Genomic DNA, 10,276 nt, shown 5'->3' on the forward strand with positions numbered 1-10,276 from the left:
CCAAGCAATGCTCCAAGACGTCACGTGATGACAGAACAGCAACGTGTCCAGGAGGGGTGACAGACAGCCTTCAAGAGTGTAAGGAAACAAAGTCTGCCAAATGCAGATAACCCCGAGTCACCACTGAGAGTTCACACCGCTCTCTTTCTTCTGAAATAAAATGAACAAAGGTTGAGCAAAGTTTGGAGAACCAATAACCAATCAGCTGATTTCAGTTGGTGTGCAGGAGGAGGAAAATAATGGCTCAGTCTGCAGCGTGAGCATGGATGTTACTTTTATTATTACTGCACAAGGACGAGAGCGTGATGGTAAAGTAAACTGGACACATGCAGCTGCATTCTGCTGCTAACAGCATCAGCTGCACAGACAGCATGCTAACATGTTTGCTCTGTGCTCAGACCTGAATATATGGGGTGACCGTGGCTCAGGGGGTTGGGAATCGCATCTGTAACCGGAAGGTTGCCGGTTCGATCCCTGGCCTCTCTGTCCTGGTCGTTGTGTCCTTGGGCAAGACACTTCACCTACCGCCTACTGGTGTTGGCCAGAAGGGCCGATGGCGCGATATGGCAGCCTCGCTTCTGTCAGTCTGCCCCAGTCTGCTGTGGCTACAGCTGTAGCTGCCTGCACCAGTGTGTGAATGTGAGAGTGAATGAATAGTGGCATTGTAAAGCGTTTTGGGTGCCTTGAAAAGCGCTATATAAATCCAATCCATTATTATTATTAATACTCAGACACAGATCACACGTGTGCGTCCTGCAAACCAGCAGCTGGGTTTATGTTGTTTCAGGTCGTTTTAGGGGGAAATGTTAAAATGGTGTGATGAGCAGCACAATGAATTCCTTTCTACTGGAATTAGTTGATGTGCTGGGGTTAGGGAATCCCAGCTGACCTGTCAACACTGCCAAGCATAGGTGGTAAAGCAGTACGCTGCTGCGTGTCCTGATCATCTTTATCAAATCTCATGTGGCTCCAGATGAACTTTTAATGAAGCATTTTGTGCATCTCCGTCTTTTAAAAAGCTGCAGAGGTCTTCTCCATTGAAGATATTTGAACACATTAAATTGTTACTTTTAAAACACATCTGGACAGATGTTCACTGCTAATATTGTGTCGCTAACATTAGCAACGATCCTGCTCTTTTAATGGTTCGAACTTGTTTTTGTTTGAAAATGGTTTTCTAACCTTTTTCAGCCAAAAATGACCCTCACACATTTACAGTAAAAGAAAGCTTAACATACATTTAGACAGGCTGAAAACAGGTTAGCTTTATGTAGTGCCCACTTTGTTTCATATAGTAATGAGAGGACCGGTATGATGTGCACTGTTCTCCTTTCCTGTTTAACTTTGACCTGCTGCAGTATTTTACAGCAGAACAATGTGGACTACACAGATGTGCAGATGATGGCCACGTTTAACTGGCTTTGTTATCAGCTAACCCCTACAGTGTCCCAGCACAGCAGAGACGGACGTGTCTCTGATCGGATGTCTTTGTGAGTGTGTGAATAAATACAAAGAAGCTGACTTCATGAAAAGAACTGTTTCCAATTTAATTCACTACCTGGATTATCTTCATTGAAATACTCGAAACATTCATCACAACATCATATTCATACCGCGAGTCTTAGAAGCAGCAACATTGTAGCTGTGGGAAAAGTCCAACATCATGAGGCCAAATTCAGATGTTCTTGTTTACAGCTAAACACTTGATGTTCTGGGACTGTTTGGGGCGATCAGCTGGGGGACCAAAAATTAAGGACACATAGTGATTAACTGTTGTGTAGAAACCTGTAAGGCAGGGGTCTCAAACTGAAGTGAGCTGTGGACCACTGTGGTCTCATTGGACGGCCACTTTAGTGTTTTAGGAGTACAAACAAACACACAAGGAAACACAAACAAATATTACTGAAAGTGTTTTGTTTGTTTGTTTAAATTGTTGCATAAGAAACTGACTCTTCACTAACTGAAGCCTTTGGTCCTCTCTGCCCGTGCAGACACGTGGCGCACTTCCAGGGCCGAACTGCATTATCTTTCTTCACGTCACCTACAAGTGGCCCCGCGCCGCGAGTTTGAGACCCCTGCTGTAACACATTCTTCTTTATTTTCTACAGTGACTCCACAAAGCCTTATGTCAGTGACGATAACAAACACAATAACCGAACCGTGTCAAAGTGCAGAGTGATGCTGTACACAGAGCAGCGGACTCATGGATAAGGGCGGAGCTCCCCGGCAGCGGTGGTCAGGCGCTGTTCGTCACTGTTGGGATGCACGGTGAAGCTGCTGTGGCGGCTGCCCCAGTCGCAGCAGTCAGAGGAAAGGCTGTCAGAGAAAATATGGCAGTCAGGACCAAGCCTGTGAAAAAAGCTTCAGGTTTTCTGCGTTTTGGTGAAACCGTCAGGTCAGCTCTGCTCCATCGCAATCAGACCCATTGTCCTTCAGAGGCTTTAATGGAGCAAATATTGTATATCTAGACACAGGCAAAGGCACACAGCTGACTGTTTAAAGTCAGGGTTCAAGTTATACACTCGCCAGCTCCATAACGCACCTACAGGAGCCGCTCTGTCACAGAGACCTGTGTCACAGGAGATCTGGAGCTTCCACTAAGGAAATCCTAAAAGGCTGATTCTGTTCATCTGAACGTTTCAGTGGGAGAAACGTTTCTTCACTCATCCAGGTGACTTTCATTACACCCACTGAAAACACTGCGTCCAGATGAATGGAGTCGACCTTCACTATCTCTGCTATTTGCACGCCCACCACTACACCTGCCTCATTGCCATTCAGAGGGAGCCATAAATGAAGCAGTCCAACAACCAGGCCTTAATGGTAGTCCTGTCTGAAGCTATATGCAGGTCATGGGGAACTGGAGCCTGTCCCAGTTGTCTGTTGCAGGGCTACCACAGAGAGACAGACAACCATTCACACTCACATTCATACCTATGGGCAATTTAGAATCACCAGTTAACCCAGCCACAGGCATCCATAAGTACCAGTGACAGTGACATTGTAAAGTCAGAAATGATGTTCACACCTCGCTGAGGCGTTCTGGGGAGGAATGCTCCACGCCAAGTCGTCATCGCTGTCATAGCGACGAGGATTGTCAAAGAAATATCCTCTGGAGGAGAGAACGTGGTTAGGGATTCCCGTGGTGCTCTGTTGGACCAAATACATCAGAGCAGCAGTCAAACAGTGATGGCCTATCATTAACTTAGAGAGAAAACCTCATGCCAACTGTAAGAACCTGCAGTACTGACCCGATCCTGAGGCGGCCGTCTCACCCTGAAGAAGAACACAACCAGTGAGGTGGGCAGCAGCTCCCACACGAACAGGATCACCCCAAATACGATGTAACCGGCGTCTCCAAGAGAGGACCGCAAGTCTGCCTGAGGACGCACACACACAGGTCAGAGGCAACAGAAACACAGCTTTCCAAACCTGCTGACATGTAGTGGCACACTGGTCTGTGCATGTTTTCCACACACACAGCGGGGAATGCGTGCAGAGCACACAACATGGCCATACCCATGGTATACCCAGGTCAGGTCAGGTATGGGTGTGATTGAATGAACACATGTATGGAGATCAGGTCGGCTTTATGCAGGACCTCTGCAACGAGTACTACCCCAGTCCTAGTTACATGATGGTGACATAAGGAGCCGGCTCCTGTTTACAGCTGGATGAAGGTCTAACCTGGTCGGAGACGTTGTACCAGTCATAGTCGAAGGAGTTGATGGTCTCGATGTCAGCGAGGGCAAGCACCACCAGGTTGTAACAGGCTCGTGATGCGTATAACAACACCACCGTGATGCCGATCAGGGTCACCTGACACACGGACGTTCCCTACACACAGAGACATTTCATCAGTTTATTCAAACAATTTTGTGCAGCATGATCTCTCGTTCCTCATAGTTTAGCACATGTTGTAAATGAAAGGAGACTCTACCTTTGACTCCAGGTAGATGTTGGCCAATGACATCTTGGCCACCTTGTAGAGGCAGACGGACAGCGAGATGGCGCAGAGTACGAACAAGCTGTCGTTAACGGTCACCCTCACCAGAACGATGGTCTTCACGTCGGCAGCAGTCATCTTGACCATCAGGGCGCAGATCAGATTAACCACCAGAAAAATGAGACTGACGCAAAGGAAGACCAGGTACAGAGGAAGTCTGGGAGAGGGGAGACAGCGCTGTGGATTCTGGAAAAGCTAGGAAAATACCAACTCCACTTCCTGCTTTGACAACCTTCTTCGATTTCACAAGTTAGTCAAGTTACCTGTACTTCAGTAGTGCTGGTGCGTACTTGGACTTTGCCTTAAAGTAAACCTGTGGGGAAGAAGCAGAGACAGGCAGAGACTGGTTATTCAAACGGGCTGAGAGGTCATCTGACGGACACATTTAGTCCAACAGCCCGGCCTCCTCAAGGACTGCTGGCCAGTCAGGACTCTGTTCTCCTTTTGTTAATGCAGGACCCAGGCTCTAGGTCTATTCAAAGGAATACCTATCAGTTGGATCTTCCTGAGAAGCACACTCAGGGTTGCTTTACCTCCACGACCAGGAAGCTGGAAAAGCTTTATTTTGTCAGATTATCAGCTCATAAATGAAACAGCACTTCTTTATGTCATTCAAAAATGAAGCTCACGTATAATATAAGCTTATTAACATGCTTCACTGCCAAAGAGCACGATCAACAGTTTCCCCCCAAAAGCTCCAGGTTTCACTACCTACGGCTGAACAATGAGTCACAAGTTAATCTCAGTCAAATGCACTTGGATCGCTTCTAAAACAACAACTGGACATTTACAGCACACAGACTTTTGTCTGAGCTTCACTCGGTCCACACAGCGTCATCTGTCTCTGCCATGTGTTCAGCATGCAAGCATTGCAAACTGTGTGTGCTTCCTCAGAGCCTGCAGCAGCTCATCTCATTGATTTGTTCCTGAAGGTACCCGCATTAAGGAAATAATGCACTGTAGTAAAATAACCTGTGTCATCTTTCTCACAGACAAGCGCTGCTGGTTAATGAGTCTCCTCTCATGTGAAAACACTCTGTTTCCTGGTCTAGTTGAGCAGCTGCACTCATCAGAGCTGATCAGTGACAGATGTCACGACAGTGATGCAGGGTCACCACATACATACCAATCAGGACTATGTACCAGACACTTTCACTTCCTAAAACTGAAATACAAACTTGTTGGACTTCAAAAAGCTCCAGCACCACAAGCTCAGTCAGCTACAGCTCTATGAGCTATTGGGCATCCACCTACAAACTGAAGCATCCTAACATCAAACCTTTATGCAGTATAGAGGAAACTATCCACAGAGGCCAAAGCTACCGGGCTGCAAACATGTTCACAGCACTGACTCGATTTTAGTGTCAGCCTCAAGTGGCCGTTTCAAGAACTGCAGTTTGTTGTACTTCATTCTTCAGCCCCACAGATTCCTGAGTCAACAGAACCCCCCACTGTAATTCAGACTGGCTTTTACTGTGCCACTGTCTGCCACTGGGACTAGTGAAGGTGGGAACCTGCTTATTTAATCATTCATGTTCTTACCGTCAGCGGCCACAGATGGCAGCACATCAACAATAAATGAAAGGATACCTCAGATTTGTTGCAGATTAACCCCGTACTGCCTGCGTGGACTAAAGCCTGCCAGAGTCTGAACCCTGTTAGCCGTTCCCAGAGCCACCGGTCTCTGCTACGACAGTAACAGCAGCAGAACAGTAACAGCAGCAGAAGCCCGCTCACCTGCGCACAGTAGAGGTTCATGAGACTGAGCGTGAAGAACTGCAGGCAGACGGGGAAGCAGTACAGAAGCCAGAAGGCAAAGGGTCCAAGTGCATTGGCGGTCACACAGTCTCTGAAATAGAAGGAGAAGAGAAGGGCGCGCAGGGCGGCCCACAGCAGACACAGGAACAGGAAGGCCGTCTGGTAGCTGAAGCGCTTGTGCCGGTACCGCAGCACCAGCCAAAGCTGGGCATAGACGAAGGCAAAGAGCAGTGAGTAGAAGACGGTGTAGGCGATGGTCAGACCCAGCTTCACATAGGGGGGAATGGCCGGTGTGATGGTTGGAGGGGGAGGTAGGTGGGAGGTGTTACCGGCATTCTGCTGCTGCTCTTGTGCCGGGTCCATCGCCTCCCCATTCATCTCCTCTGTGTGCCAGTAGCAGTGGGAGGGAAGGAGGGAGGGATGCAGTAGGTGTTAAAGATGGAGCAGCACGCTTCCTCCTCAGGGGGAAATAAAAAGGAGAAACCTCTCTGTGCTAGTCAGATGAATCCTGCGTGTCCATCCATCCATTCTCATCCAGGGATGCCGTCTGACTCACAGTGAAGAGAAGAAGAACACAGAGAGACACCTCCCCTCTTTTTGCCGGTGCCTGGTAGTACACTATTGGTAGTTGTTGGTCACATGATGCTGCTGTGCACCAGGGGATTGGCTTAGCAGGAGGAGGGATGCTGCAGGGAGGAAACTGGAGAGATGGATCTGGAAGGAGAGAGGGGTAAGCTGGAATCTGTGGTCCCCCTCACACACACACACACACACACACACACACACACACACACACACACACACACACACACACCCCGACCGACTGTGTCACAGCTGCGTCACACAGACAGACTGATGCTGGTTTAGAGTGTTGCACCCATGTCTGTATAAAGAAATGAGGGAATGATGGACTAACTCAGTGTGCACGTAGATGAATGAGGTATCCAGTTATTACCCGACTGATACTGTAATGCAGACTTTATTTTAATAAAATTAATATCACATCTCTATTGTTGTTGATAACTGATTTTTAAAAAAAGAAATCAAAGCATGCTTCAATAAAAAACAGTTGAATGTAGAATCTGAGTAATGTGCTTCTTTCCATGTGACTCTCTGAACAGTGTAGCAGACTTACAGCTTTAAGAACTCTCTAATTGCACTTTTTATAACCTTATTATTACCTTACTTACGAAGTGTTATAATAAACTGTGAATATAAATGGTCTCCGTTTTTGTAAAGAGTAATAGGTCACAATATTTCAGTTGTGTGATGGATTGGATGGATGGATATGGTCCATGCACTGCACACTCACAGAAATGCTGGTTTGATTAACATTCGAACAACCCTGAGTAAGAACAGCAGCCAGCAGGCATTCAGCATGACAGCAGTCGTAGACATGATGGTCTATGAAGACACTGTGCTTTGCCACATTTGCACATCCACAAGCATTAAAAAACGCCAAATGTAACAAAAAGGGAACAAAAAGGCTCCAATAAGCTGAATGTGTTTGATGTACTGTGACATTTTAACATGGTTACAGTAGAATGAAATCAAAAGCTGAGGCTGAAACCTTTAAAGGTATCTGCAGAGATCCAGCAGGATCCTTTGAACGGTAAATTCATATTTACATCACTGATCATGACAGCATGAATTCATTCACTAGTACAGATGTGATCATTTCCTTTGTCTCAGGCTGCTCTGTGGGTCTAATAAACGGTATCGACTTTGATATCAGTGCAGGCCTAGTGCAGACCTCTTCCTCCTCCTCCTCCTCATGTCTTTGCAAAATTTTCGTGTGTGCTGTTACATAACAGGCAGGTTGTTAGATAACAGGAGGCGCTGTGAAGCTGGTCTCACCTCACCACACTGACGACAAGCCAGGCTCCTCCCACATCTCTATTTTTATTCACTGCTGTAAGGCGATGGACTTGAAGAAATAGTAGAAATACCCCAAATACTCCGTTACATCGAGCTTTGGCCATTTTAGCACAATCCCATCAGCCCAGTTCATGTTCTGTCAGTAACATACTCTACGCTCTTTGTTGCTTCTATTATACCACAGCGTCTGTCTGTCAGCAGTGTTTTCTACTGTTCGCCAACAGTCGGTCCCTGATTGATCTTTATTTTATTTTAAGTTATTACAAACTAGACATGACTGGGAGAAAGAAAGTTAGAGGGGAAGAGGGACAGAGAGAAAAGACACTAAAAATCAGCTGGATCACCTGTTGGAAGAAAAAAAAAGAAAACCAGCAAAAGAGAACGACACGGTAGAGAGACCACAGCAACAACCTAGATAAGTACAAGTAACAGTAAATAATAAATACTGAATGTTACTGAGCAGCACAGAAGATCGACAACACACGATGTGCTTTGAGGCAGCAGCCAAGGACAACAACGTGTGTGTGTGAACACCTGTGTGTACACCTGTGTATTCAAAAGGTTTCTCCATGTAACTATCTGCTAGAGCAGCGGTCCCAACCCCCGGGCCGGTCCGTGAGTCATTTGGTACCAGGACACGAGAGTTGAGGCTCGGGTCTTTTTCCGTGTGTTATGAATAAATCTTTTTTTGGTACCGGTACTGGTTTTAGTTTGTTGTATTTATCTGCGACACCTTAAAGGCCGGTCCGTGGTGCAAAAAATGTTGGGGACCGCTGCACTAGAGGGTGTGGGGAACCATAGCCCCATCCCCCAGGAACGACATAAAGCAGACATGGAGGAGGTCCAGGCCCAGCCATCCAGAGGCCACAGGGGGCTGTGGTAACATGCCTGCAGGCCCTGCCAGCAGCCACGCCAGTGCGGACCGAGCCCCGGGCCCAGAGGTCCGAGTGCCCCCCAACCCCCAGAAGGAGCCCGACTGAGCCATGAGTGCCAGGCCCCGTCAAGCCACCGGGAGTATGCCAGTACATACCTGAGCACCCAGCCCCGGACACTGAGAACATGCCTTATACCCCCAGGTCCAGGTGCAATCGTCCCCAGAGGGGCAATCAAACCGGGGTCCACAGCAGTAGCACGACCAACCCCCATAGACCCCGGGGCGGCCCACCCGACCACACCAGAGAGGAAACCACACCTACCCTGTAGAAAATCTCTAACATACCCCATCATCCAATCACCTCCCAGACTATATAAGACAATAGACACCCAGGTTGAGTTCATTCACCACCTTTCCTACATATATCGCCCCCACCTGCAGAATGAAGTCCTAGAGAGAAGAGAACTTCTGCAAGGATGTAACAGCATCCCCACCAGTTGAACACACCTCCAACTCCACCGATGCACCAGGGGACCCCTGAGAGCCCAGGCCCGTTCTGGGGGGGGGGGGGGGACCACCATACCGTGCCACTGATTTACAGTGGCACGGTATGGTGGTCGTGTTCCGGTTAAAGAACACGGTGGCAGCTTCCAAGTTGATTTATTCAGCTGTGGTCTGTAGTAATGATACGTAAAGCAACTATCAGTACAGCACGTGTCAAACATTTGACACACCCAAACATAATTCTAGCAAAGAGATTCAACACTCACGTTGATACGTGTCTGCAGGCTGCATGTTTTCTTTCCCTCTCCTTTTGTTTGCCATTCCCTTAGGTCAGCGGTCCCCAACCCCCGGGCCTCGGACCGGTACCGGGCCGCGAGTCGTTTGGTACCGGGCCGCGAAAGTTGAGGCTCAGGTGTGAAATGTATAGTTTTCAGGGTTTTTATTGGTTTTCAGTGTTATTTTGTTATTGTTTTTATCGTTAACTCGGTTTTCCTGGGTCTTTTCACGTGTGTTATGAATAAATCTTCATTTTTTCGGTACTGGTACTGGTTTTATTTTGTTGTATTTATCCGCGACAGCTTAAAGGCCGGTCTGTGAAAATATTGTCGGGCATAAACCGGTCCGTGGTGCAAAAAAGGTTGGGGACCGCTGCCTTAGGTACACAGACTGCATTCTGCTGTCAATTTGGGGATCTCCAGCTAATTACAGGAAGGAGGCGTGATTGGACAAACCAGGAGTGCACACCTTAATAAGGAGACTCGCCTGTGGTTGGGCGTTTTCTCCCTTCCTTGCTTAGAATTGTTTGGCACAAATCTCCTCTGCTGTATTTCTTTTGTTTGAAGGCTGTGGTGTGAGTAAAGGGGTCTAGGTTAGTCTGGGGACCCCATACACCTACTCGTGTAGAGTCTTTTCTGTTAGAAACATTAGGTAAGTAGATTGTTCGCACCCATGTAATTTTTTAGCTTGTTTTGAGTTGAGGATTAGCCCCCTGGAGTTTACCTGATGTCAGTGGTGACTCCAGTGCCATTGCTTGACTGTCTAGTGACTTTGGAAGGGTTGCATTGTCAAGAAACTGATCACTTTCAGTTTTAGATGGGTTTATTTGTGGTGAGTATTAATAGTTATTAATATTTAATAAGAAGTTATTAATAATTTCATTGAATTCTATTGTATTATTTTTTTGGTATTTATAGAACTAAGTTATTCTGATGTGCCACCACTTTGCTGAGGTCTGGAAAACAACCCAGACGGTCACC

At 47.2% G+C, this 10,276-nt stretch overlaps 1 protein-coding gene across 1 annotated transcript; it reads right to left on the bottom strand.

Moving 5' to 3' along the window:
* Positions 1-1,522: 1,522 nt before the first annotated feature.
* On the bottom strand, positions 1,523-6,321 carry gpr137bb (G protein-coupled receptor 137Bb). Its single transcript, XM_086294549.1, has 7 exons — positions 5,744-6,321; positions 4,270-4,319; positions 3,941-4,163; positions 3,688-3,837; positions 3,252-3,380; positions 3,029-3,150; positions 1,523-2,316 (listed from the first exon to the last, which is right to left on the bottom strand). Exons 1-7 carry the CDS (start codon positions 6,140-6,142, stop codon positions 2,202-2,204), a joined length of 1,188 nt encoding a protein of 395 aa, XP_086150675.1. The 5' UTR covers positions 6,143-6,321; the 3' UTR covers positions 1,523-2,201.
* Between the last annotated feature and the right edge of the window lie 3,955 nt (positions 6,322-10,276).

This window comes from Aulonocara sp. 'chitande type north' Nkhata Bay, linkage group LG6 (genome assembly GCF_057382095.1).
Source record: "Aulonocara sp. 'chitande type north' Nkhata Bay isolate Kocher_YH1m ecotype deep benthic linkage group LG6, A_spYH_male_GT1.1, whole genome shotgun sequence".
NCBI classification, from domain to species: Eukaryota; Metazoa; Chordata; class Actinopteri; order Cichliformes; family Cichlidae; genus Aulonocara; species Aulonocara sp. 'chitande type north' Nkhata Bay.